General features: G+C 49.6%; 1 protein-coding gene across 1 annotated transcript in view; it reads left to right on the forward strand.

Moving 5' to 3' along the window:
- Positions 1 to 26,561, forward strand: part of MYO5B (myosin VB) — a 335,388-nt gene extending 308,827 nt beyond the window's left edge. The window contains exons 31-41 of the mRNA XM_044920870.1: positions 3,653 to 3,730; positions 6,268 to 6,466; positions 6,727 to 6,820; positions 8,766 to 8,909; positions 11,040 to 11,191; positions 12,782 to 12,871; positions 14,812 to 14,962; positions 16,436 to 16,721; positions 17,346 to 17,520; positions 19,689 to 19,769; positions 26,164 to 26,561. Of these exons, the coding sequence (XP_044776805.1) occupies positions 3,653 to 3,730; positions 6,268 to 6,466; positions 6,727 to 6,820; positions 8,766 to 8,909; positions 11,040 to 11,191; positions 12,782 to 12,871; positions 14,812 to 14,962; positions 16,436 to 16,721; positions 17,346 to 17,520; positions 19,689 to 19,769; positions 26,164 to 26,316 (1,603 nt within the window). The 3' untranslated portion in view covers positions 26,317 to 26,561. The remainder of the gene's footprint in view (positions 1 to 3,652; positions 3,731 to 6,267; positions 6,467 to 6,726; positions 6,821 to 8,765; positions 8,910 to 11,039; positions 11,192 to 12,781; positions 12,872 to 14,811; positions 14,963 to 16,435; positions 16,722 to 17,345; positions 17,521 to 19,688; positions 19,770 to 26,163) is intronic.
- The last annotated feature ends 931 nt before the right edge of the window (positions 26,562 to 27,492 follow it).

Raw genomic sequence — 27,492 nt, forward strand, 5'->3', positions numbered from 1 at the left:
AATCAGCAACATTATTACCATTTTATATGTGGCCAAAATCAGGTTAAAGAGAGGGCTGGTCCTTGCCCCAGGGATGGGCTGCAGCAGACAGAGGTGGGTGTCTGGAGGGTTTGGAGGGCGGGGATAGGGAAGTGGGCTAGCCTCACCTCCAGGCGTGCACTCAGGTCACAGAGCTAGGTAGGAGCAGGAGTGTGGTGAGGGCTCAGGTCTAGCTCCGGGAACAGTGCTCCTTTGGCCACTGGCCATTTCCACTCAAGTCTGCAGAGCTCCAAAGAGAAACTGAGAGTGCATTATTAGACCTTTGCTTGGGTCCCGGGAAACCTTGCAATCCTTCTACCCAGCAGGTTCCAGGAAACAACAGGAGGCCCTTGGCACAAAAGGTAGCTTTGCCTGTTGGACAGGTAAACCCGGGGTTATTACAATGGGCCTGCTTGGGACAGTGGAGATCCAGAAAGGGGTGCGTGCAGATTCCTTAGGATAGGCTTGGAGTTCGTGGCTCATTTGGCCCTGAGCCCCAGCTGCTGTGGGATGTCTTGCTCAAAACAGCAAAGGAGGGGGGAGAGAGCCTCATTCTCCCCAGCTCCCTTCTCTTGAGTCCTCGCTGTCACTGTTCCCAGCTGGAAACCCTCGGCTTGCTTCTATGAGGCAATGATTCCCTCATAAGGTTTCCCAAAATACAGTGGGTCCCAAGCCACCAGTACAATTCCTGTCTGCTGTAATTCTGTGGCATGGCCATATTTATCCAGACAATTCACCTTCCCGTGGCCCAGCCTGTAGTTTCAGGCATCTCTCTCATTCGCAGCACTGGGGTTATGGCCTCCCATTCTCAGAGATTGTGGGGAATGTCCTGGGCAGTTGGGTGGAACCTCCAGGTGTGAGCTACAGAAATGAGGACATCTGTGAAGCACAGCATGCTCTTTTTAGAAACTGAAAAGCCACCATCTTCGCGCTCATAGGAACCTTGCCTGTTTCCGTCCACAGGGAGCTGGGTCCTCAAACCAGGACTGAGGGATGGCAGTTGGGTTGTAGCCCTGACAGTCTCCACAGAGGGAAAGCAAATACTATCCTAGGCCTTTTCTGCTGCACGATCTTTACAGTTAATACAGTTATGTCATTAAGGATCTAGAAGGAACCTCCGATGAGCCAGTGGAGCACTTTCATTTTACACATGAAGAAACAGGTCCAGGGCACGTAGGCAGCGACCACGACATGCCTTTGGGGTGCCTGGTTCTCCAGCCAGGTTCCTCAACGCGCTCTTGCTGCCTTCTGCAGTTAGAGACTTTATATTCAAGTGTGTCTGAAGCCTCACCGGGAACGGGGCTCAGCACAGTGGCGTATACACACGAGAGTCTCCACGAATGTTGATTTGTTCATTGACCTCATGTACTTTATTTTTCAAAAATTCCTGTGAGCTGCTGTTTGGGGTTTTCTTTCTCCTACCACTACGTGGCGCTCCCTCCCAGGCCTTCACCCCTGATGGCATGCAGAGGGGAGGGAGACTCTCCGTGGAGGGATCGTTCCTCTTTCATCCAGGAACAAAGGCTTGGACCTGGAGCTGGTTGACTGCATTTTCATTAACTGGTATGCCTGACTTCCTGAGCACCGTGGATGACTGGCCCGCACAGTCTCTACTTTTATCTTTGTGCATCATGCCTGGCCTGTTCCAGAATTAAGAATTCTGAGAGTGTCTCCCTCTGAGCAGGGATTAGCAACACACACGCACCCGCCAGAGCCTGAGAGGTGGGACTCAGTCTGCCATGGAGGGAACTATAGGAATGCACTGACCCTGCCGGAGAGCCAGCAGCCCCACCCCCTACCCCACTCCGCGGCATCTGGAGGGCCAGCCGGTGTGGGCGGATGTCAGCGTCAGGCAAGTCCTCTCCATCTCGGGGTCCCTTCGTGCATGGCAAACAAGATGGAGGAAAAGATCCTGTGTTCCTGTGCAGCAACAAGGCCCTCCCCAAGAGGGGCTGCAGCTGTGCCTGGATCTCCTCCCAGTGGCTGCCCATGTGCGCTAACGTACTAGCTACTCAAAGGCCCTAGTTAAATGTGGTAGGAGCGGAGAAGGGAAAGGTGCTAGGCTGCCAGCCCCCCTTGACAGGGCCCGGGTCACTTTTGGATTTGCTAAGATAAGTGGAACATACAGATGAGTTAAGTGCTAAGCACGGGAGGGGGGCAGCTAAAAGTCTACAATCAAAGGCCGTCTGTGGGGAGGCCAGGCCTTGGTGGGAGCTCTGGACATTTGAGGAGCCAGAGTCCTAAAGAGAAGAGTTCCCCAGGATCTACTTCTTGGCAGTAATCCCCTCACTGCCCAGCTGGAGGGAGCACAAGCTGTGAAAGTAAGGGACAGACTCAGGGCACAGAAGCATGCTCGCTGCAGTCTCTGCCCCCTTCCCTCCTCTTCAAGCTTTTCAGGGACCCAGCTTTCAGGGACCTAGGGGCCATATGACCAGCTTTGCTCAAGAGGCAGCTTGTGTGAGCCCTGCAAAGGCCTAGGGCCGTCCTTCATGAGGCTGAGCTCTGGCAAGGTAAAACGGGGTCGCTGGCCCCCCTCGACCTCACCCAGAACCTAGCAGGAGCGGTAGAGAGGCTCCAGGGGATGACTGTTTCTCCTTGTGAGTGACGAAGGGCTTGTTGGTCCATGCATACCACCGGCAGCTCCTCTGTGATTCCTGCCAGGAAGTTGGGATCCAACCAGCACGAGGAGGATTCCCTAGCGCAGAGAGGGAGGGGCAGCATCCTGGCAGGTGCGAGGAGGCTCGGTCTGCCACCCACCGCCCCATCCCACTGGCCGTTGAGGATCTCCTGTGTGCCCAGGGCTGCGACGGTGGGGAGGTACATAGATGGGGGAGCACGGGACATGCGCCTGATCTCCAGGAGCTGCTCTTGGGGCACTGGGCAGACACTGGGCCACTGGGGAGGGCCAAAGGGTTTGCGAGGAGATGGCAACTGACCGTCTGCTTTCCAAGTTGAGTAAATAGGGATGCAGCCCAGTCCCCAGGGGGAGCAGAGAAAGTTCAGCGGGCATCCTGCGTGGCCGTTTTTATTCATGGTTTCTTTACGTGTGACTGCAGTGAGGGCTGGAGGTGAGATTAGCTAATGCTTTTGTGTCCTTAGTGACAGGAGAACAGCACTGAAAAGCAGACAATATGTAGTCGTCTTCCTCAGGGTTATGAGCCTCGTGTCCCCAGTCCGTGCCGAGCAGATGCACCATCCCCGGGAGGCCCTCTGCAGCCTCTTCCGAGGGCGGGCCTCACCTCCCTGCCCTGGTTGTGCCTCTCCTGATTCTCCCTTTCCTTTTCTGAATCCTCCTCGGGGGAGAGGGGGATGACCGCTGCTGTTCACAGAATTTATCGGGGCAAGTGCAACCCTTTGTTCTCGGCAACACGCTCCCCAGCCTATCGTGATCTGCGAGCTCCCATGAGAGCACATGGACCCCCTTCTGAGACCCGGCCTGGGGGACGGGACGTTCTTAAGCGCTCAGGGTCTGGTGACAGCAAAGGAAGAAGGGAGGCTGGGAGTTTTTGAGCTTTTCCTTTTTTTTTTTTTAATTTCCAACCCTTGGCTGGAATGGCCTCACTTTCCTGGACGTTCTACCCCCCCGTCTCTTCCTTCTACACTCGATGTCCTGTTTTCTGTCCTTTATTTCTAGCAAGACTGAGGATTGGGGATATTTGAATGAAGATGGAGAGCTCGGCTTGGCCTACCAAGGCCTAAAGCAAGTTGCCAGGTCAAACATACGCCTTTCTACCTGTGTCTGCTCTGTCTGTCCCGCCCGCTCGTGTCTACGCTTACCTGTTTCTCAGCTGGAGTGGAGGCCGGGGCGCGATTCACAGGGGTCACCCTGCCGGCACGCTGTGTCCGGGGTCCGTGTGGATGAGGCGGCGAGGCTGCTTGTGGGGGTCCAGGCAACAGCAGCTGATGGCTCAGGGGAACCTCCCTGGGGTCAGGACACTGATGCTTCAGTGGAAGATCCAGAACTTGAATCCTGTTCCATTTGATACCAGAATCTGAATGTAGAAGCCACTGGCCTTGGGCTGTGGCTGAGCAGTTTAGCAGGGAGGTTAGACACGCACGACGTGATGGTCCTGTCCCACATGGGCTGCCCGGGTGTGGCTTTTCAGGGCTGTGGCATAGCTTGGTACGTTTGAGCCTCCCAGCAACCAATGGGGCGGTGGTCCGCAGGCTTGTGTCCGAGAAGAGGAAGCTGAGGTGAGTCCATGTTGGCCCAGCTCCCTCAGCCTGGTGATGGTAGGGCCAGGTGGAAACCCAGTGCCCTCACATAGTACCTCCGGAGCGTTGCGGGCTGATGACCTGCTGGAGGTCCCATTACAGCAATGAGAATCAGTTCTTGGGAAAAGAACGTTCAGATCAGCTGGTTTTTGAGGCAGTGTGTCTCCTGGCTCTGGGTTGCAGTGTGGCCCCACTGCCTGTGAGCAAGGTGACCCCTGTCTCTTCCCTTGCCGGTCTAATGTGGATCAGAATGGGACCTGCCTCATGGAGTCATTACAAGGAATAGGGTTAACACAGGCGAAGCATTTTGTACGTGCCCGGCACATAGTGCAGAATCAATATTAGCTGATATTTCTGTTATAATGGCTATTATTCAGTAAGATCTGCCCCACTGAGAAGTTTGTTGTTTTGGAGGAGAGAGCTATGCGTAAAACCAGGTGATTCCTTGTGGCTCTCTATCAGCAGATTGGATTTTTTTTTTTTTAATCAAACGAATACAATAACAAAACTGAAAGCACAGACCTGTGCATCAGGAGACCTGGCTTCTAGAACCAGCTCTGTCACTGGCTGTGGCCTCAGAACTCTTGGCCTCAGAGGAGGTGGCTAGCCTGGTGCTTGGCCAGGGATTCTCGGATCTTGCCCAGAACCCTGGGCTAAGCCACCCAACTACAGTCTGTGGGGAGAATAAGAAAGCTGTGGACACAAACTCACAGCACAAATCAGGAACCGAATCTTGGGGGAGAGTCCCTAGAACCTAGGGGTTTCTATTCTCTCTTGATAGGTTTATAACTTACTGGTGATGCTTTTAATGTCTTGTAGCCGGGAGTGAATGCTCTCTATCCTACGTTCTCTAAAATGCTGATTTAATTACAGAACTCTTTTCCACAATCCTCATGTTATTAGTGCTTTCAGTTGATGCTGCCTGTGGCGAGAGGTGAATCAGTCATTCCTCCATCATTTCTTCACTTGTATGCATCTGTTGAGAAGCTCCTGGGAGCCAGGCATTGCACCCCATGCCACTATGGAGCTGACTGAGCTATGGAATACATGGGTGCTAAGCTCTGGTCACCATCTTGGCATCCCTGGGAGAGACCAGGGTGAATTTTCAAGCGTATGGACCATGTCAGACAGCTTTTGATGTACCTTTCATCCAGAACCTCCTACCTTTCTTTCACGTGATTGTTTACTGCCCTGAATCAGAACATTTGCTCTTGAACCCAAAAAGATAGCACCTAGTTCACATTAATACTTCCTGAGGAGGAGGAAGCTGCTTAGGAAGCTTCACTAATCCCTTGCCTTCTCTCCTAATGGACGGAACAGGTGTCTCCCAGAATTGCCCGGGGAACTTTCAGACTCAGAGTCTTCTGAGACTTCTCTCCAACCTCCCCCAGATCTTCTCAAGGTCTTTCTGCTTCTGGTCATGACACCAGCTGATCTTAAACCTTCCCTAGATCATTCGCCAAGACTCTTCATTTCTGTCTTGACTAGAGAAAAAATTATATATTTATGGCCACAGATAAAAGTGGGGGTGGGGAAGAGAAAAAGGAAGGAGCTAATGTTTTACTTTTCTAAAACGTGCAGATAATCTATAGGGAAAATAGGCAGGCAATATAATTCAGTCTACTAGGGTTTTGTCTTAACAAGGAGATTCTTGTGAGATTTGGGCAGATGTGGATACTTTTATGTAAACGATGCTATAAGAAATGTCTGCAGATGACATTTTGACACGGAGACAATCTCTCAGTCCCAAACCAATCGCCTGCACAGGACAAGGAGCGCCATAGGGGAGGGGGTGTCAAGAAAAAGGCCTCAGACCAGGGGTGCGCGTTTGGCCCCTCCCCGCTTCCCGTCCTCGGAGAGGACAAGCTGGCCTGCTTGCCAGTCCATTCCCCTCGGCGTCCTTCCCCTGTTGGGTTCGTGCAATCGCTGCCGCTGTGTGCTTGGCTGCTTCCCCGTCACATGTCCATCCGTGGCCCCTCACGTGGGGCGCTGACCTGAGCCCCACGGTCACCCGGCCCCCTTGCCCTGCTGCAGGCTGCTGGAGGCCCAGCTGCAGGCCCAGAGCCGCGAGCACGAGGAGGAGGTGGAGGGTCTCAAGGCGCAGGTGGAAGCCCTGAAGGAGGAGCTAGACAAGCAACAGCACACCTTCTGTCAGACGCTGCTCCTCTCCCCGGAGGCCCAGGTGGAGTTTGGTGTCCAGCAGGAGATCTCCCGGCTGACCAACGAGAACCTGGTGAGTGATGTCGCCCAGCGGATCCCACCCTGGAAAGTCATGTTCTAGAAAAAGATGGGGCCAGCGGTGGCCTTTGGCTAAATGGGCAAGGTTTGCGTCCCTGGCCCTATAGCAGGAACAGAGAATCTAGAAACCACCCGTCAGCAAGGCTTTAGGACTGGGGTTGGCGGCTACCCGGGGGCCGTGCTGGGCCCCAGGATTCTACCCCCTGCCCTCCAGGCCGGGTTGTCTATTCTCACACTGCTTCCTTCTGATTTTAGGACCTCAAAGAACTGGTAGAAAAGCTGGAAAAGAATGAGAGGAAGCTCAAGAAGCAACTCAAGATTTACATGAAGAAGGTCCAGGACCTGGAAGGTGTGTGTGTGTCACCTGTAGGCTCAGTCACGAGGGACGGACGGGAACAGACTGCCCGCTTCCCTCTGCCGACTCTTCCTGCTTCACCCATTCCGGGTGCCTGTGCCCAGTCCAGCCGTGGGATAGACTAAGCCCCCATGAGCTCACACATTCTCAATTGGCCAGAATCTGGGCTAAGATAGGTAAATTCAGCAGGTGTTTGGGTGCTTACTCTGAGCTCCGCACCGAGACAGTGGGCCTGTGGCCCTGCCCTCAAGGGGCTTAAACCTGGGAGGCAAAGCTTTTTGGTGTGGAAAAAATGCTACATGACACACAGACCCCAACCACAGGGGCCTCACTCCACGTGACAGTTAGTCAGGAAGGAGAGGGGTCCGTCCTGTGATTAAATTTCCAAACTGGAATCTGGCCCAGACAGATCAGGCAGGTTTAAATTTTCTTCCAGAAACCTCCAGAATGTTCTTTCTCTGATTCCTTGCTATAAATCTGTCAGTCCCCAGCCCTTCTGGGCACAGCGCCCAACCCGGGTGTCATTTGTGTGATCACCTGATTATGCCCACCTGCTGCCCTGAACGCAGGAGGAAGCTCTGGGAGGCCAGGGCTATCTGTTCTGTTCGGCCCTCTCCATCCCTGAAGCTCTTTGTTCTCTTTGAGTTCTCATTCTCCTGGTCGCTCGGGCTTCAGGCTTCTCTCTCTCGTTCAGTCTTGAAGACCTGTTGTTTGCTCTCCTTGAACGCTTCTGTGCGTGCCTTCCCCCCTAGTCCCCCGATGACTGTAGGGGCCTCCCAGTTCCCCACTTGTGGCCCTGCTGCTGTGTTTCCAGTCACCTCCTCTTTCCCCATGGAATGCGATGCTCCCCCCCCCCCGCTGCTCCTCTCCAGCTCACCCCGCCCCCACACAGAGCCTCCCCTGCAGCACACACCTGCCTTGGGGTGCTTCCTCTCCCCGCTCCTCTCCTTGTGCCTTGCAGAGCCTTGTAGGGCCTGGGGCATGGTGAGGATGGGTGGATCAGCTCCTTCCCACCTGGTTGTTAAGGTCCTGCCTGTGCTTCAGCCCTTCTCCCTGAAGAGCTCCAACAATCTGTCCAGCCTCATCACCACCCATGCTCCACACTCGGGGCTCGGCACCTGGCCAAGTTGCGCTGTAATATGTGCTTCCAGTTAAATGTAGAGATGCGTCTCCTTAGCTGGACTGGTGGGTCCGTGGTTGGCTACTCCATCTCATCTGCTGCCGTGCTTAGAACAGTGCCCTGTATGTGGCAGGCCCTCGGACACGCTTGGGATAGCCCTGCAGATGCCCACCACCCTGTCCCATAGTGTCAGGCCAATGGAAGTCCTGAGCACCAAAATGCCTCTTGAATAATTAGCTTACGTCGTTGCAAACACTGCATTTAGCAGCCCTGCTCCTTGATCTGCCTCTGGGAGCTGGAGACTTTCTTCCTCTGCTGCTGGCACTGTCCTGCTCCATGTCCATGGGTCAGAGATGGTGCCTGGGCCTTGCCCAGAGATGGTAGCTGTCACGGCAGCTACTCTGTGGCCATACGCAGGGAACTGGGTCGGGCGGGCCTGGCCAGGGCCCTAACATCCTCGCAGACGGACGGTAGCCCCGTTTCTTACAGCTGGATGGGGAGAAACAGTGGCCTGGTGGGATGGGTTGTGCATCCTGTGCCTTCTGTCCTTCCCAAGTTTTCTCCGGTCTACCTGCCTGGTGGGGTTTCCGCTATGCTTGTCCTGTGGGGCCCCCAGTGCCTGGTGCTAAGCTCCTTGGGTCACACTTGGAGTGTGGTCTGGGCTGCAGGGACAGACCACATAAGGGGTGTGGGAGCTCAGAGAACCCAGAATGCTGGGTCCCCAGACCCGAACAAATGCCACTGACCTAAGGCATCCCTACATCTCAGGCCTACAGCCTGGAGGTCTCTATTCATGCTCCCTGTCTCTTTCCGGCCCAGCTGCCCAGGCGCTGGCCCAGAGTGAGCGGAGGCGCCATGAGCTCAACAGGCAGGTCACTGTCCAGCGGAAGGAGAAGGACTACCAGGGCATGCTGGAGTACCACAAGGAAGACGAGGCCCTTCTCATTCGGAACCTGGTGACAGGTCAGGACCCTCTGTGTCATCCCACCGCCACTCTCCTCCTCCCCCCCCCCCCACTCCACTGCCAACCCAACATAACCCACTCCCCACTCTGCATCCCCCACCTCCCTCCTTCCCCCTCCCTCCACACGGCTGCATTTCTAACCAGCTCCCAGCTCCTGGGCGATGCTGATGCTGTGGGGACAGCCTACCAGGCTCTTGGGAGCGGCTTTCCACACTAGCCCCTGCTCCATCCGGCTTCCCCATGCCTGCCTTTCTGCCGTGTACCCAGCCCAGTGCAGCAGCTGCCTGCAGAGCAGGGGGAGGAGGCTTGGAGGAGAGAGTCCTGGATGACAAAAGGAAGACTCTTGGGCAGCCTGGTCCTCTGGCCCCTGAGCCACGAGCTCCATGACTCGGAGCCTGAGGTGTCCTGTAAAATAGGGATGTGGGCAGTACAACAGATGGGAAATATAACAGGAGAAAGTGCTGTGCTAAAGCCACAGACCCTTCTCAATGTGACGAATGTGAAGAAGTGGTCGCTTTCGCGGGGGCATTGAAAAGTCAACTAAGGTAAACGTTATTTTAGAGAAATTCGAGTTTGCCAAGGTCCCACCCTGCCGAGCACCTCGCCGAGGGCTATAGAAACATGGGGGTGGCTCCAGCTTAGGGCAGATTTTGCCTCTGTTCTTTGCTTTGGGTATTTTCAGTAACAGTATTTTGGCTCTGTCTGTAAAGGTTAATTCCCCTAGAGTCGTCCAGCAGTTTGACGGAAGTCCTCTCTTCCTTCAACAGGCTGCATCCTACTCTAACACTGCTAGGAATGAGCCTTTCATCTCTGGTGAATGAAACTCAAAGTGCCTAACAGTAGAGTCAAAAAAAAAAAAAAAAAAAACTAATGAGGCTGCTGTGCCAGCAAGCAGGTGGCTCCTTCCCCCTGTCCCTGCTCAGGCGGCCCCAGACGAGGCCATCTCCCGCTAGGCTGCCTGCATGCCGCACCAGTCCCCTTCCCTCTCATCATCCAAATGAACGCCAAGACTTTATCTGACCTGCTTCTAGGTCCCCAGTACGGGCTAGTTGCTGTGGAGGATGGAGAAGTGTAGACCAAGTGTAGAGTCTGTGGGAAACAGGACTCAGAGCACGATAGGACATTCCAAGACAGGACAGGTGTTTGCAGGCTGTACGTGGGTCAGGCCCCCAGTCAGTGGAAAGGCTGAGGAGACTGGCGTCGGGCCGTGGCACTCGGGGGGTGGGGGCCGCCTGTGGCCACTCAGCAGCCTACTTGATCTGTTCCTGGCTCTGAGGATGTCTGGGCAGCTGCTGCCAGGTTCACAGTTTCCAAACTGACAGTTAAGTGGGCTAAAGGTCCCTGCGGCCCAGGGACATGGGCTGTCTTTGGGAATGTGCCGTCTGCCAAGTTCTCCCGGAACCTGCTCTTGCAGTCGGCTGCGGAAGAGCCTGCTGTGCCCGCGGCAGGAAGCGCTGCTGTGGGCTGCAGGGTGCTCCCCCTGGGGAGCCGGCTCCCCCCTGCAGCTGGCCCCGGGCCCCTGCTCTCGGCACCAAGGGCGGTGCCCTCTGTGTGGGGACCCGGGCAGGAGCTACCGGTGGGCTCCTTTCCTTCTTGTTGTAAGGACCAGGCATTAGGAGCCTGTTTTATTGTTCTAGTCCAAACAATTAGGAATGTGTTTTTGACAGTTTGGAGTTTTTAACTAGTTTCTGAAACTAGTACTCGGGGGCAGAAGGTGTCTGTGTATCCCTGGCAGCTTCTCGCCTACTCCTCCTCCAGCCCCGCCCCCACCGCCCCGCCATGAGAGGTTATTCTTAGCGGAGCTTCAGGAAAATATTGAAAATATTTGTATTTCAGGGACGCCTGGGGTGGCTCAGTCGGTTAAGCGTCTGACTTCAGCTCAGGTCTTGATCCCAGGGTCTTGGGATCGAGTTCCGCATCGGGCTCCCTGCTCCACGGGGAGTCTGCTTCTCCCTCTCCCTCTGCCTCTTCCCCAGTTTGTGCACGCTCTTGCTCACTCCCTCAAATAAATAAAATCTTTAAAAAAAAAAAAAGAAAGAAAGAAAGAAAATATTTCAGAATTTCAGAGCAAGCTTCTCAGAGCCCCACGCCTCTGCTGGAATCTAACTCTTGCTGCTTGTTGCCGTCAGAGCTGAAGCCACAGATGCTGGCGGGCACCGTGCCTTGCCTTCCTGCTTACGTCCTCTACATGTGCATCAGGCACGCCGACTACGTCAACGACGACCTCAAGGTGCACTCCTTGCTGACCTCCACCATCAACGGCATTAAGAAAGTCCTGAAGGTAGGTGCCCAGCGCTGGAGATGGTGGTCGGCGGCGGATGGACGGAAGCCCACACCTCCCCATAGCTGGGCTCTGTCTAGGCTCTCCTCACCCCTCCAGCTCGGAAGGTGGATGATGGAAGTGCAGTTTGCCAATGGAGCCGGGATGCTCAGGCTCAGAAATGGCGGAACGCCCAGAAATCCAGTGTTGCCATCCGGCCGCCTCCAGGGAGCCCTGGTGCTTTCAAAAGCCTTGACCAGAGGTGCTAGGAGGACATTGTGCCTCACTCGAGGGTGGGCTGACCCTGCCCTGCAATGACCTTCAGGAGCACAACCTGAATATAGGCCTTCTCCCAAACCTTTCCAAGGAGCTGGCTGCCTGCTGCCCAGGCAGGGTGGTGGCCCAGGGAAGGGTGTAGACATTTATCAGCTTCTGAAGTGAGGAGGCCCGGGCCGGGGCAGGGCTGCTTACAGGGCACCGGAGGAACTCTGCCTAAAGACACTAGGCCCCTTCCCAGTGTAGCAACGGCCAGTGCAGTAAGAGGCTGGCCCGCAGGGAGGGGAGGCCGGGCCAATAGAAGCTATGGTGAGAGGTCAGATTTTTGAGGGAGATCAGCCATCCATAAGAGAGATTTGTTCCTCCCCACAGGCCCAAGCCCCAAGCAGCATTGCTCTCGGAGACTGCCCTCCATTCTCATACGCACTGCCACTTCGGAGTCCAGACCAATCCCGAGACCCTCCGAGCCGCTATCGCCTGCCCCGCCCGCTTCTGGGAATGTGTCACACCAGCCTGTAGCTTCTAGCTTCATCCCAGCTTTGTCTCAGTAACTGCACCTCCTGCCCAATTTTGTCCACTCCCGACTCTAAAGAGACATGCTGGTGACTCTCAGGTCTGAGTCTCCTGCCTCAACCCCTAACACGAGCTCCGTCCGGGGGCTTGGGCCAGTCTGGGCCAGTCGAGGGCTGACTTGAGAGGTCACTGCCTCAGGGAAACCTTCCCGAATCAGCGGGCTCCGCAAGCATGCCCAGCCCTACCCGTCACTTTCTGTTCGACCCCCCGTTTTATTGTCGTCGAAGCTCCTGCCTCTGACATTTAAACAGGGACAGTTTTAGCTGACAAAATGAGCTCCGTGCTGTCATTAGCCTGAGGACAGAAACTGTGTCATAGCTCTCTGGGCTGTGCAACAGCCTCTTTCACCACGTTGTGGTTTATGGTCATTTCCCAGAGGGTTGAAACCATTGGACATCTGATCTCTAGATAAGTGGGGTACCAGAATATTTCACTGGCGTGCTCTTCATGTCTCTTAGGTTGGATCACTGGTAGTTCAGAGCCTTCCCGGGGCCAGCTGCCCAGGGGTTGGCCTACAGCCCAGGGCTGCACAGGTGTGTGCCACCGATCAGGGAACCAGGGTGGGGGTCTCTGTGCCCCTCCCAGTAGTGAAGGAATGGTAATGCGGCCCCTTGACAGTGGATCTCGTCTTCATGATGGGCCATCGTGCCTGCTTGGGGCATGCTGAGTAATTTTGGAGACCTGGCAAGAGAGGTACCAGGTGGGCATGTAACCAGATGGGAGCCACTACTCGTAACAAGGGGTGCCTTTTTCTTGTCACAGAAGCACAATGAGGACTTCGAGATGACCTCGTTCTGGTTATCCAATACCTGCCGCCTCCTGCATTGTTTGAAGCAGTATAGCGGGGATGAGGTGAGTGCTAACATAAGCCCAACCCACAAAGGGCACTTAAAAACCATTAAAGTACCCCAAATCCTCCGTCAGATCCTCATTTCCTTGGACACAGCAATGTGTGTTCTGCTCCAGGGCAGATCTCAGCTCAGAGATCGGGGGTGTCGTGGAAGGCAGCCCTGCTCTGTCCAAATGTGGTTCCTTCTACCCTGAGGAGAGGATGCAAGGTCTGTGGAGCGCCCTCTGGGACCTCGGGCTCTGGGCATGACTTCTACCTGGTAGCTAGAAGCAGGGACAGGCAGGCCACAGTACAATCCCAGGAGCCCCAGAAAGCGCCCGGAATCAAATAAGTAGAATTGGTGGGGAAATGAGTTTACATGAGCCATCCTTCATCCAAGAGCCCCTGGGACTCTCCAGGGAGAGCCTTGTGACCTTAAATTTCAGAAGCAGCTGTGGAAGAGCCCCATTTCCATGAACGCCCGAAGAAAGCTTGGTCAGTTTGGCCAGTTGTCTCATGCATAAGACTGTCTCCTAAGCCAGACAAGTCGTTTGTCCGTTTTAAGGCAGACACCAAGAAGAGGCACAACATGATCGAACGACATTTGTATACCTTGACCTTAAGGTGCAGCTTCATACTTCCAACCAAATTTGATTCCTCGACCTGCAGCGCAACTGACTGCATTATTTCATATTCACCTCTGGACCTCGAGGGCCCAGCTTCGTCTGGAACCCACCATTCCCAACACCGGTCCCTGAAAGAACTGTGCCCATGCTCTGCATTCAGCCCGGGGGCTCGGTGACACAGGGCATGTCCTCGCTCCAGTAAGAATCCCACTCACCCCAGACACCACTCCCAGGCCCCCGGGAGTTGCCTCGACTTTTCCTCTCTCCCCTTCCTTTTTCACTTTTATTGAGAATAACATATTGGGGGGCCTAAGACCCGAAGCACAGTACAGCCAGATCTGTGTAGTCTAAATAAAGAGGGAGAAAAATATGTATCTTAGCTGTCACAGTGATTCCCTCTTTCACCTGCTTTTTAGTTTTTATTAAAAAATGCTTTGTGGGGCGCCTGGGTGGCTCAGTTGGTTAAGCGACTGCCTTCGGCTCAGGTCATGATCCTGGAGTCCCGGGATCGAGTCCCGCATCGGGCTCCCTGCTCGGCAGGGAGTCTGCTTCTCCCTCTGACCCTCCTCCCTCTCATGTGCTCGCTCTCATTCTCTCTCTCTCAAATAAATAAATAAAAAGTCTTTAAAAAATGCTTTGTAGTATGACCTGGTTTGAGAGGCTTTGCTGGGGATGGTCGCCCTTTTGAAGACACTGATTTTTTTTGGCTGCTCTTGGTTTACCTTGGCCTCTGAACACAAAGGGATGTTGGTCACATGAATCCTTTCAATATTAGCAATTCCCTTAAAGTTATTTCCTCGTTAGTATAGAAAGCAAAGAGGACAGGGCGCTGTAGCAGTGAAATCGCTTCCATTTGTCTATTAATTCTGATACCCAACAATAGAATCTATGTAAAACTTCTCGTTATAAAAGCATAATCTGACCCAGGGTCCTACTCCTTTAGTGGCTATGCATTTCACGTTGTAAAGTAACCTGGCCTGTTAGGAGGATAATGGGACAGAGAATCAGGATGGATCCCTCTTTCCCTGGACCGGCTACCGACCTGGGTTTGCTGCTCTAGGAAAATCACCGCCTCATGATGTGGACTAAATGATTTAGGCTTTTTAAATCAAGCAGCGCCTCCGACTTCTCGGTCATGCTGGGTTTTTGCTCTGCTTTCAAATTCAAGGGCCATCACTGAGGCCTCAAGGAACTGACAGACCCTTGTGGAACATCATGTTAACAGAGCCTGCTGGAGCCCCACAGATAGGGTGTCATGAACGTGACAGAGGCCTGGAAGTCCTGTTGAGACCGGCAGACCGCTGAGCCTCCGTAAAGCACCCTCTCTCTCTCTGCAGGGCTTCATGACTCAGAATACTGCCAAGCAGAACGAGCACTGTCTTAAGAACTTTGACCTCGCTGAATACCGTCAGGTGCTGAGTGACCTTTCCATTCAGATCTACCAGCAACTCATTAAAATCGCCGAGGGTGTGTTGCAGCCTATGATAGGTAAGCTGGCGCAGGAGATCTTCAGCGCTCGTTGTAGGGCCAGAAACAGTGGTGAGCACTGCCTACTTTCAGGGAAGCCGTTATGTTAGCTGTGGCCTCCAGGAAACCAGAACCTTCCCATTGAAGGCAGCAAGGTGTGTGCTGTGTGCTCAGGAAGAGCTATGAAATCTTCCACAGGTAATAAATACACATTCAAAAGGTATAAATGCATATACAGTGAACAAATATAATCCTCATGCCTATATGTGTACTTTATTCGTGGAAAAATAAAAGCATTAAGCAGCGCACATGAAGGAACACAGTAGCAAGTTCTCATGCAATAAGTATTGAGCACTCCGTCCAAAGCAGCATACGTGGGCACTTAGCGTGAAATCAGAATTGAAACATAAGAGCTGTTTTTTAAGTTAAAAATGACACATACGTACCTCACTCGGGATGCCCCACGAAGGCTGGGGAGGACATTATCCCCTGCGCCTATGTTGTAAAGCTTCCCCCCGGGGTTCTTACAACACAAATAAGTTAGAGGTGAATTCCAAGTTGGACAGAGTCCTCCGTGCCTCCAGAAATGTATCATCTAGGATGGGTTCATTCCATATTCTTATTCCTGAGAACTTTCTTACGAGGCAGGCGTAAGGAGCACGGGGGATACTTCATGACTCCAAATAATGTGTTGGCAAATAGCATCAGATCTGCCGCTGGACACACCTGGTTCAAATCCTGGCCCTGCCGACTCCTAAGGTGTGGCCTTGGGCAAGTAATTTAACTTCCATATGCCTTAGTTTCCTCACCAGGAAAGGGTTGTTGGGAGATGGAAAGAAATACTGAGCATGAAGTCCCTGGCACATAGTTAAACACTGTGTAATAAGTGTAAGAAGACCAGCTAACCTAAGATATATATGGTCAGTGTCTCATGGAAAAGAGCTGTTTGAACAACAGTAGGATGATGTCAGGGTCCAGGGCCAAGTCAGTGGGTGGGCGGGACTAGACCCGAGTTGCTCAATTCTCAAACTTTGGACCTAGCACAGAAACCAGTACAGAATTGAGTTGGTACATGCCCATTATCTTTGTCCCATCACTAATGAATCTAAGCACAGATGTGGTCCAAGATTTCTTTTTTTTTTTTTAAAGATTTATTTATTCATAAGAGACAGGCAGAGGGAGAAGCAGGCTCCCTGCTGAGCAGGGAGCCCGATGGCGAGACTCGATCCCAGGATACTGGGATCATGACCTGAGCCAAAGGCAGACGCTTAACGCTGAGCCACCCGGGGGCCCAGGTCCAAGATTTCTATATGGAAACCTTATTCCATATGGACCCCAACACATTAGAAATCCAATGCTCAATGCTGTGAGTTTCTGAGCACGTCAACAGATGGTGCCATCACCAAAACCCAAAGTGCTAAATGATCTGAGTGGTCCAAAAACAGATCTTCCCTGGGGCACATGCCAGCTTCTCCCATCATGCTTTTCTTTCAGTCTCCGCCATGTTGGAAAATGAGAGCATTCAGGGTCTATCTGGTGTGAAGCCAACGGGCTACCGGAAGCGCTCCTCCAGCATGGTAGACGGGGACAACTCCTACTGCCTGGAAGCTGTCATCCGCCAGATGAATTCCTTCCACACGGTCATGCGCGACCAGGGCCTGGACCCTGAGATCATCCTGCAGGTGTTCAAGCAGCTCTTCTACATGATCAATGCGGTGACTCTCAACAACCTGCTCCTGCGGAAGGACGTCTGCTCTTGGAGCACAGGCATGCAGCTCAGGTAGGAGGGGGGTGCCCGGCCCGAGCTGCGTGGTTGGAGGGGTCTGCACTCGCCAGCTGGAGTCGGAGCCCGAGACCTTTGTCTCTGACAGTGAAATCCAGACCTGACTGATGGTCCTTGTCACAGTCAGTGTGAGACACCATTCCATCGCCTTTTTGTTTGTTGGTGGAATTCTACACCAAGACAGTGACCTGGTAAATTAGTTCAGAGCTTGAAAGACATTTCCTTACTCTAAAGATTGTAAGGACAGTGTGGGTAGGTCGGAGGGAAACATCGATGAGTTTAGAGACTCATGAAGGCTCACGTAGAAGTATGTTTGTGAATGTTAAATATCAGTTGCTTCAATTCAGTAGATTGAATGCCTCATTTTCCATCAACTTACCCAGACACTTCACGTACCTCATCTTTGCTTGATTTTAAACACCTGTTCATTCATGTGTTCATTCAGGAAAAGGTTACTGAGCGCCAGGTGCTTTTCAAGCTTTTGCTCCACGTGAGCTCATGAGGGTGAAGAGAATGATCCCACTGTTTGCAGCTGGGCGGCACCATGAACACACCAGGTGTGCTCATCCCAGTGCGTTAGGAGCCCTGGCCTAACACAGCTCACTTTGACCTCTATCTAAGGTACAACATAAGCCAACTTGAAGAGTGGCTTCGGGGAAGGAACCTTCACCAGAGCGGAGCCGTCCAGACCATGGAACCCCTGATCCAAGCAGCCCAGCTCCTGCAGTTAAAGAAGAAAACCCCAGAGGATGCAGAGGCCATCTGCTCCCTGTGCACCTCACTCAGCACGCAGCAGGTATGGCCCCGGCACCCAGCCCGCCTGCCTTCCCATCCAAGTCCATTCCTGCTGGCGGCTTCTCTGTGTGTGGGGTGCACACACAGCCTTCCTAGCCCCCTAATGACACAACAGAAGCTGTCGTGGACGGAATGTTCCTGGGTGAACCGAAGACCGCCTTGGTCTGTGGATCAAGATGCCACCGTTCCCCCAGTAACTCTCTGGGCCCTCTTGCTCACAGAGAAAGATAAGGTAGTAAACCCACAAAACATTAAGCTGGGGTAAAAATGTATTTTTGTTTTGTTTTTAGAGAGCGCGCACATGCACGCGAGTGGTTAGGGGGAGGGGAAAAGGTGGGGGTGGTGTGGAGAGAATCCGAAGCAGGCTCCATGCCCAGGGCCAAGACCACGTGGGGCTCAATCTCACGACCCTGAAATCATGACCTGAGCTGAAACCAAGAGTCGGACATTTAACTGACTAAGCCACCCAGGCACACCTGGTTGGTTGGTTTTTTAAGGTAAAAACATTTTTTTAAATTAATTAATTAATTTATTTGAAAGTGAGAGAGCGAGAGAGGGAACACAAGCAGGGGGAGCAGGAGAGGGAGAAGCAGGCTTTCCGCCGAGCAGGGAGCCCGATGCGGGGCTCGATCCCAGGACCCTGGGATCATGACCTGAGCCGAAGGCAGACGCTTAACAACTGAGCCACCCAGGCGCCCCGGTAAAAACATTTTTAAAACACAATTCTGGAATGTCTCTAACTAGAAATTTTAAATTTTGTTCAGAAATGGGCAGCATCATGCCTTTGGCATTAACAACTATACTTTCATTATGGCCGTGTTTTCACTTAGAATCCATTGACATTGTTTTAAACAGTCATTAAGAACCTAGAGGCATTAGAATGTGCCTTTCCTCCCTGCCCTCCCCCAGCCAAATTGTATTTATACTAGGACTCGGTTGCTGAGATGTTACCAGTCTATCAAAAGATAAATCCTGTCTACACACGAGTGTGCCTATTTAGAAATGGGCCAACACAAAGTGGCCTCACAAAATGAGACCAGTACAAGTCGTCAGATTTTTTTTTTTAAGTATTTATTTGACAGAGAACACAAGCAGGGGGAGGGGTAGAGGGAGAGGGAAAAGCAGACTCCCTGCTGAGCAGGGAGCCTGATTCGATGAGGGGGTCCATCCCAGGACCCTGGGATCATGACCTGAGCCACCCAGGTGCCCCAAAATCAGACTTTCTAAGCTAAATCATGCACCTTCTTCTCCCTGTCCAGCACCTAAAGAACAAAATCCAAACTCAGTATTGTAAATATACCTTTCCTTACCTCCCCCACTAACTACTAAAAGATGAAATGCCAAACTCTTGAGAGAATTGGTTCTTTCTATAAATGTACCGGAAGTTTTCAAACTTTATCCCCCTTTTACATATATTTTGCTTTCCGAAGTTTACTTCTAGAATTCAACTGGCATTTCTTGGCATTTGGGCAGGCTACTTCCACCAAACAATTGGTAGGCAGACAGGAGATTATCCTCTGTTCAATTAGGAAAAACTGTTCCTTTTATAAGTGATTTGGGGGGTGGGAGGAGGTAGGGAAGTATGATCAAAAAACATTTTTAGGGGTGCCTGGGTGGCTCAGTTGGTTAAGCAACTGCCTTTAGCTTGGGTCATGATCCCAGAGTCCTGGGATCGAGCCCCGCATCGGGCTCCTTGCTCAGTGGGGAGCCTGCTTCTCCCTCTCCCTCTGCCGGCTACTCTGCCTACTTGTGCTCTCTCTCTCCGTCAAATAAATAAAAAATCTTTAAAACAAACAAACAAAAAACACTTTTATTATCTAAGGTAAGATCTCCAGTACTCTGTGAGAAACCTTTAAATTACTAGTAGATAAGAGGCTGAGGATTTCAGGATTTCAGTTTCCTAGAATCATTATCTTTTAAGCCAGGTGCCAGTGGGTGGGTAGAGATGTAGGAGGCTTGAGTGCAGTTAAGAGGGCTCTAGCAGATGCAGCCTCTGGTCTGTAGTTTACTAATTTTAGGCTCCTCTCCTCAATTTCACTCCAGCTCCAAGGTATGGGTCCTGTGTAAAGAAGAGTAAACTCTTGTGCCAATGTCCTATATTCTTTGAAATTCAAAAGTTGTCTTATGTTCCTTTAGGTCTGTGCTAAGCTTTTGTTTTTGTTCCAACAGATTGTCAAAATTTTAAACCTTTATACTCCCCTGAATGAATTTGAAGAACGGGTAACCGTGGCCTTTATACGAACAATCCAGGTGAGTTTTAAAATATTAATCAATTTTATAAAGTCCTGGTCCAAAACTAATATTAATTTTATAAAGCCCTCATCTAAAACTAATAAAGGAAATCGAAGTTTAGAGTTTAACTTCTCTGTATTAACAAATCACTGGTTATATTCTAAGCCAAAAGACCTTACGTTCTAAGGCTTTCCCTTTAGGTAAATACTAACTATATCACCCATAAATAACTTACCTATATACACAAAAGCCTGAACTTTTATAAGCTCAGATTTTAAATGTAGTCTAAATATTATTTGCCACTAACGTCACTGAATTGTAGCACCAAGGGGAATTAACAAAGTAAGCAGAATATCAACCCCACCCATGAACTAAGAAATATTATTTTAAGAAAACAATCTGAGGGGTGCCTGGGTGGCTCAGTCTTTAAGCGTCTGCCTTTGGCTTGGGTCCTGGTCCCAGGGTCCTGGGATCAAGCTCCGCATCGGGCTCCCTGCTCTGAGGCAAGCCTGCTTCTCCCTCTCCCACTCCCCCTGCTTGCGTTCCCTCTCACTGTGTCTCTGTCAAATAAATAAAATCTTAAAAAAAGAAAAAAGAAAACAATTTGAGCTCTTCAATCTTGTCTCTAAGACTCATAATATTTGCCCTTAGGAATATGCTTGAAAGAAAACATATTAGGGAAATGATTATTTAAATCTGTCTTGAGATTATGGGATTTTTTTTTTTTTAAAGCTGAGGCCTAGGTGATTTGGGCTGAATGCCTTAAAAAAAAAATTTTTTTTTTTTTTAGTAAAGTGATAGGAGTTTATTAAGTGAAGGTAACAGAAAAAGCTCTCAAGAGTGAGAGGGGTCCCAACAGTGTTGCCAACAAGGGTCTTTAGGGTTGGTCTTTTATAGAAAGCTAACCAGGGAACTTAAATCCTTTTAACATTTCGATTAATAACACCTTCAATGACTTACTTCCTTTTTAGGGTCTGGTTGTTCTTTGTTGGTCACAGGTGATTATCATAAAGACACCCACCCCACACGCCTAGGGCAGGGTGGTCCGATTTGTCCCCTTATCTCTGGTTTCCCCACACCTCCACATTTTTGGGATTTCTGTGAGCCTGATCACATAGCGCCCTATCTATCTCTCCCTACCTAGCCCCACCTGTCCCTTACTCATTCCTCCCCCTGGAATGGTAACCCTAACTGCTATTAGGGAATGGAACAATGACTGCTCTGGCTGCTTCCTGCGGAAATGGGGTGGCGGGCTGTGTGGCAGTTAGAACCTATGCAGGGGTCAGTCCAGGGGCTTGAGGTATGGCTCCAGAGGGTCCTGATGGCCAGCAAACGGTACATGCATCAGCACATGCAAAAGGATAAACACAAAACAAGTTAGGCTCAAAATTATGATCCCATCTCTTATATAAGATCCCCCAATTACCAATTTTGCCAAATAGATCAGTGGATATCTTGGTCTTATTTTAACTGATCACAAATGTCTGCTATTAATTGGGACACCTCGCAGGAGTTAACTGTAATGTTAAAACACCACATGTGAGGAAATTTTTCACACCCCAAATGGTGTAGCAATAGCAGAATGCCTCAGTTTTATGTGTGATTGTAGCTGACAGAATCCGCGTAATGAATCACATCAAGATGAGTCAGAAAGACCGTGACCATTTCTCCCACTACTATATGTGGGGAACATCTTGAGGAAATACAACACTTTCTCAAACGTCTAAGCCTCTTTAGCCAGTGAAGTGTGATCCCAACATATGGAACCAGGATAAAAAGAAATGGATGAAAGTGATCAGAGGAGTCAGGAAAAGGGGAGTTAAAATGAGGGTTTATCCGAAAGATACTCAAGAACCTTGAGAACACATGGGGAATGAGAAGCTATTCCCTTTGATGCATGATTGGGATTTTTCTTCAGAGCGCCTTACACCACTGCCAGGTAGAGATCCAGAGATTGAGAAAATCAGCTATGTCAAAGAATAAATGAACTTTTCAGCATCATGTCTAAGTAGAAACCAGAGGCTGAAGGTCAAGGGAAGGATGCCAGGTCAGATGGAATCCTGTTCTTCTAAAAGCAGTGGAGGAAATGCAGTGACATGCAGAGCATAGCGAAAGCAGGCAGGGATTGACCGACACAGATACCTCAAAAAGGTGGGATGCTGATTGAAAAGATCCAGTTAGGACGCAGCCACAGTCAGCTCCTGAAAGTGGAGGAAGACTCGTGATGACAAAAGAGAAGCCACTGGGCTCTCTGACTCCCCACGGATTATTGGGGAGCACTGATAATTTACACGAACCAAAGTACGAGTTTAGAAAGTCTTATCTGGTTTTAAATATCTAAGACACACATCAGAGGGAGAACTGGAACTGCCTATATGTTGACAATGGCACTGTTTAGAAGAAGAGTCAAAGGTCAAAGAATTTTTGCCACATCAGACTTTGGCTTTGAATTAAGGGCAGAGGGAAAAAAGTAGCAGAGGTTGGTCAGATAGCCTCTGAAGATCCACAGAGTCAGATTCTGAGTCGTCTTCAGCTGCCAATTTCGGGCTGGTGATGCTATCAAAAAATTTGGGTTTTGTTTTTTTGCTAGCTATAGCTTTATGTTCTGTTTCTCCCTAGACAGAGGATACGCAGAGAAAAGGGTAGAATGATCCGTGCCATCTTCCGGTACTTGAACACATCTTATGTGGGATAAATACTATCTGCCCGTTAAAGCAAAGCATTTGCTTGGGTGATATGGACAGAACATGCTGACCTTTAAAAATGTAAATTTGAGGGGATTATTAAACTCACTGGAGGATTCACAGGATAATTCCTATGAAATGACTATCTCGTGAATTTTAAGTAGGTATACGCACCGTTTGCTGCTGAATTATAGGTACTATTTAACTTTTCTCCATTTTTATACCCTCCTCTCAATCCTTTACAATTTCTTCAAACCCTTTAAAGAGTAGAGCCTACTGATCTACCTAAGGTCGAGAAAGAAAAGGACATTAATTAAGTGCCATGAAACAATTTTAACAGCCTTTTGCCCTTTCATGTTTTATGTACACCTTCATAGGCTGTGTGACCAGGTTTGTAATAATAAAGTCAAGCTGAGAGCGAGCTGACTGTTGAACTTCAGTGATCCTAGAGAGACCGTTCGTTCTGCTAGGGTCGCATCACAGCCACCATTCGGTATCTTAAATTAGTAACAGTGGTTGCTTATTTGTCTCTAAATGTCCTTGCTTCTGCTAAACTGTTCCCATTATTTCAAGCTACTTTTTCAAACTGTTAAAATTACTTTAAAATTTTGGCGCAGGGCCTGTGGGTGGTTCAGTCGGTTGGGCATCGGATTCCTGATTTCAGCTCATGTCATGGTCTCAGGGTTGTGAGATCGAGTCCCACACAGGGCTCCGTGCTCAGCACTGAGTCTGCTTGAGATTCTCTCTCTCCCTCTCCTTCTGCCTCTCCCACACTCCCTCTCTCTCAATAAATAAAAATTTGGCCCGCCTTTCATGTGATACCAAACACATGGAGGTTTTTAAACTGACAACTGAAAATTTAAAGTGTTTTCCATTCATTATTCAGGTTCACCTTTATGCATCCCACAGACACTGTAGAATCAACTCACAATCCTATGCTCACTCTGATTTTGTTCTAAAAACCTGTTTCCCAGCACTTTTCAAATGCTCCTGCCTTATTTACTGACCTCAGCCCTACTTGAAGGCTTTTAGAAATACGGAGGTGCTGGGCGCCTGGGTGGCTCAGTTGGTTGAGCAACTGCCTTCGGCTCAGGTCATGATCATGGAGTCCTGGGATCGAGTCCTGCATCGGGCTCCCTGCTCTGCAGGGAGTCTGCTCCTCCCTCTGACCCTCCCCCCTCTCATGTGCTCTCTCTCTCATTCTCTCTCAAATAAATAAATAAAATCTTAAAAAAAAAAAAAAATACAGAGGTGCTATGAGTGATAGTTACCTGTAACATGCAGATACTGGATGAGTTCAACAGATAAGATCTCTTGGTCTTGGCTAAAACAGGAAAATGATGAAACTTCTAGAAAGTTACAACATATCAGAATGTCACTACCTGAAGCAATGGTGGTGAGTTTTCCTAATGAGGAAAAATATTTTGATAGCTTAAGCTAGTAGGAGATGACCCGTGTTTTTACAAGCTCGGGATGTATTGATTTCCCTCTTGGCAGCACTCATCGTTAACTAGTCTCCTTTGTGTAAGGACAGCTCCACCTGGGTTCGTGGTTCAGCGGTTGATGGGATATGGACTGGCAGAAGGAACAAAGGAGCCTACCGTAAAGATAACAGCGGCCAACACGGGACTCACCAAGTGCCAGAGACCATTCTCTGCTTTACATGATGTTAACTCTATCATTCATCACTCCTGCTGGGGAGCTACTTGTTTTCTGTATGCCCTCTGTTTTGTGTTCCTCATTACTGCCTTTGTGTGCATTTAGTTTTTGTAGCGTACCATTGTGATTCCCTACTTTCCTTTTCTGTATATTTTTTAGTTCTTAGTGGTCATCCTGCTGATCACAACTAACATCTTAAACTTGTAACCACATAGTTTAAATAATCCCAACTGAGTTTCAGTAGTACACAGGTTCTGAGGCTACATACCTCCATCCCTCTGCCTTTATACTGTTACTGTCACATCTGTTGTACATGATCCCATCAACAGAAATGCATAATTGTTGTCTGCATCTGTATAAATTGTGTAGGAAGAAGGACTTACAAGCCAAAAGTACAATGCTGGCCTTCCCATTTCCCTATGTTCTTTATTTCTTATGGCTTCAAGTTACTGTCCAACATCCTTCTATGTCAGCCTGGACTTTCTTTTGTTTCCTCTGCTTTTGTTGATCTGGAAGGGACTTCATTTCTCCTTCATTTTTGAAGGATAGTTTTGCTGGATATAGAGGTTTTGGTTAAGAGTTTCTTTCAGGACTTTAAATAGGTTACCCCACTGCCTTCTGGCCTCCATGGTTTCTGATGAGAAATGTATTTTTCTATTCATACATTCATGTGAGTGTATTTTTCTATTCTCCCTTCGCTGGAAATCTGTTCATAATCTTGATGATACCTTATACGTGAGGAGTCCTTTCTCTCTCGCTGTTTTTTCAAGAGTCCCTCTTTGTTGTTGGGCTTTGATAATTTGACTATAATGTGTCTCAGTGTGAATGTTTTTGATCCTGTTTGGGTCTTTTTTTTATTCTGCTTGGAGTTTGTTGAGAGTCTTGGGGAGGGGGGCATGGGTGTATGTCTTTCATCAGATTTGGGACGTTTTCAGCCATTACTTCTTCAAATATTTTGCTGCCCCTTTCTCTTTTCTCCTTCTGGGACTACTATAAGGTATATGTTGGTATGCTTTATGGTGTCCCACAGGTCCTTCAGGTTCTGTTCACTTTTATTTTTTTTTCCTATCTGTTCCTCAGACTGGATAATTTCAATTGCGTTATCTTCAGGTTCACTGATCATTTCTTCTGCCTGCTCAAGTCTGCTGCTGAACCCCTTTAGTGACTGAAAAGTTTCATTTCAGTTATTATACTTTTCCTAAAATGTCTGGCTCCAATAGAGGATATGTGTCCTTTTAAATCTTCCAGTTAATGCCACTGGAGGAAGCCACTGTATCCCAAGAGAAGCCAAAATCACAGTAGGCATCTGTGACAGTCCCTCAGGGAACACCAGACCAACAAGTACATGAACCCAGATTTCCAGAGGACAAGGTCCCACTGCCTGCCCTACTGCACTGGCCAGCTTCTCCCAGAGTGTGGGCCTCTGTCCCTGCAGCTGCACGGGGGCTGGAGACTGGGATTAGTGGCCGGTTCACATATACTGCTCCCTTAGCAGAGATCAGCAGCCTCCCCCTTCATCAGGCACTCTCCTGCTTATCATAAGAGTCTAGTCAGGTCCCAGAGTTCCAAGATATTTGAGAGCAATTGCTTTTTCCAGCTCAACGGCTGCTTCAGTGGAGGGACTGAGCCCCTGTGATTCCCACTCTACCATTTTGTGTGATGTCACTCTCCCCCTTCCAGTTTACAGATGAGGAAACTGAGGCATAGATAGGTTCAGGAATTTGCCCAGAGTGGTGCCAGATCAGAGCCCATGGTCTTAACCCCTTCACCACAGTACCTCTCCACACGATTTGCACCTGAAATGTATTTTTCTATTCTCCCTTCGCTGGAAAACTTTTTTTAAAGACTGCCAGAATTCGGGGAGAGCTTAAGGTCATCAGTGCTCCAACAAGCCAAAACCAGGGTTCCCTCTCCCTGCCGAATGCCACAGGGACAAGGAGGCCACGTTCTCCTGAAGCCCAACCTGTCTTAACAAATATTTCCGTGATACACGCTGATTCACTTTTGTGAGTTCCCCTAAACTGGCTGTTTTTAGGTGGTCTTTCACGTGGTCTTCCTCTTCCCCACAGGCGCAGCTACAAGAGCAGAATGACCCTCAGCAGCTGCTGTTGGACTCCAAGCACATGTTTCCCGTCTTGTTTCCATTCAACCCGTCCTCGCTGACCATGGACTCAATCCACATCCCAGCCTATCTCAATCTGGAGTTCCTCAACAAGGTCTGACAAGGCGCAGTCCCCCCTATGGAGCCACAGGGGCTCAGTCCCTCCACTGAAGCAGCCGTTGAGCTGTCATTTCCAGTGACAGCAAGAAGGAAGCCTCTACCGTACAGTGAACGGAGGGGTCTGTTAAATCTGTAAAAGACTGAGAGCCTGTGCAGAGGGTGCAGAGTGCTGAACTGTACGGAATAAGACACATCTGGCATTATTTTTTTGTACGTACTGCTCAGAATAAAAACACTTGAAATATGGAAGTTTTTTTTTTTTTTTTAAGTATATGATTTCAGTCTAAACGAATACACATTATAATCATCTACTGCCACCCAGCAGCCCCCACGGCCATATAAAAGGTGCCCATCTTTAAAATGGAAGCTGCCCAGTTTTGGTCTTTGCATATAACTGGAGGATGCCCAAAGTAAAATAATATTAAAAATATGTCAAGTAAGTTGCCTTCAGAGGACTTTTAACAAATAATGGTACTAATAACCATGATGCTGTCGCATGGTGGGTGACATTTCCCCAGGTCAATGAACCACCGGTGCAAACGAGTTTGTGGGGAGATGGTCTAAGAACAAAAGTACAGGGCTTGGGCCTTCTGAGAAGTTTTTCAGAGGTATTTTGAATGCCTGGTGATGCAGAGACAGTGGTGTAACTAACCTCCAAGCATTTTGAGGACTGGTTTCTAAAGCAAAATCAGGAGACTCTGTCCCTCATATGCTTAAACCCTTTTTGCATAGTCTTGGGTTTGTGGAATAAAATGCTGTGGTCCCAAACGTAAAGTATGAGCAACATGGAAAGACAGTCTTTGTTTTCAGTGCTAGTCCATGTGCTTCTGGAGTCTACAAAACTTTCACAAAAATCTACATAATCTAAATATTAGAAAAGAATACCAACTTTTGTTTTATTTACAGATGAAAAACCAAACAAGTCAGTATGAAGGCCTGTAATCCCTTAATGCCATAAAACTTACGATAAAAGCATCACATAATGCACTGTATTTCCGGGTAACCAAAACAGTAAAACTTGAGCATCAGATTATTTGAAAAACTTTCCAAAAATCCAGTTTAGGGATTATCAGCATCCAAAAGTTTTTTTGGGTTTGTGTGTATGTATGGGTGTGTGTTATTTTTAAAGAGTGAGAATAGCTTAGGTCAACACTCCCTTTTCAGGTTATTTTCAACA

Source organism: Neomonachus schauinslandi, chromosome 14 (genome assembly GCF_002201575.2).
Source record: "Neomonachus schauinslandi chromosome 14, ASM220157v2, whole genome shotgun sequence".
Taxonomy (NCBI): Eukaryota; Metazoa; Chordata; class Mammalia; order Carnivora; family Phocidae; genus Neomonachus; species Neomonachus schauinslandi.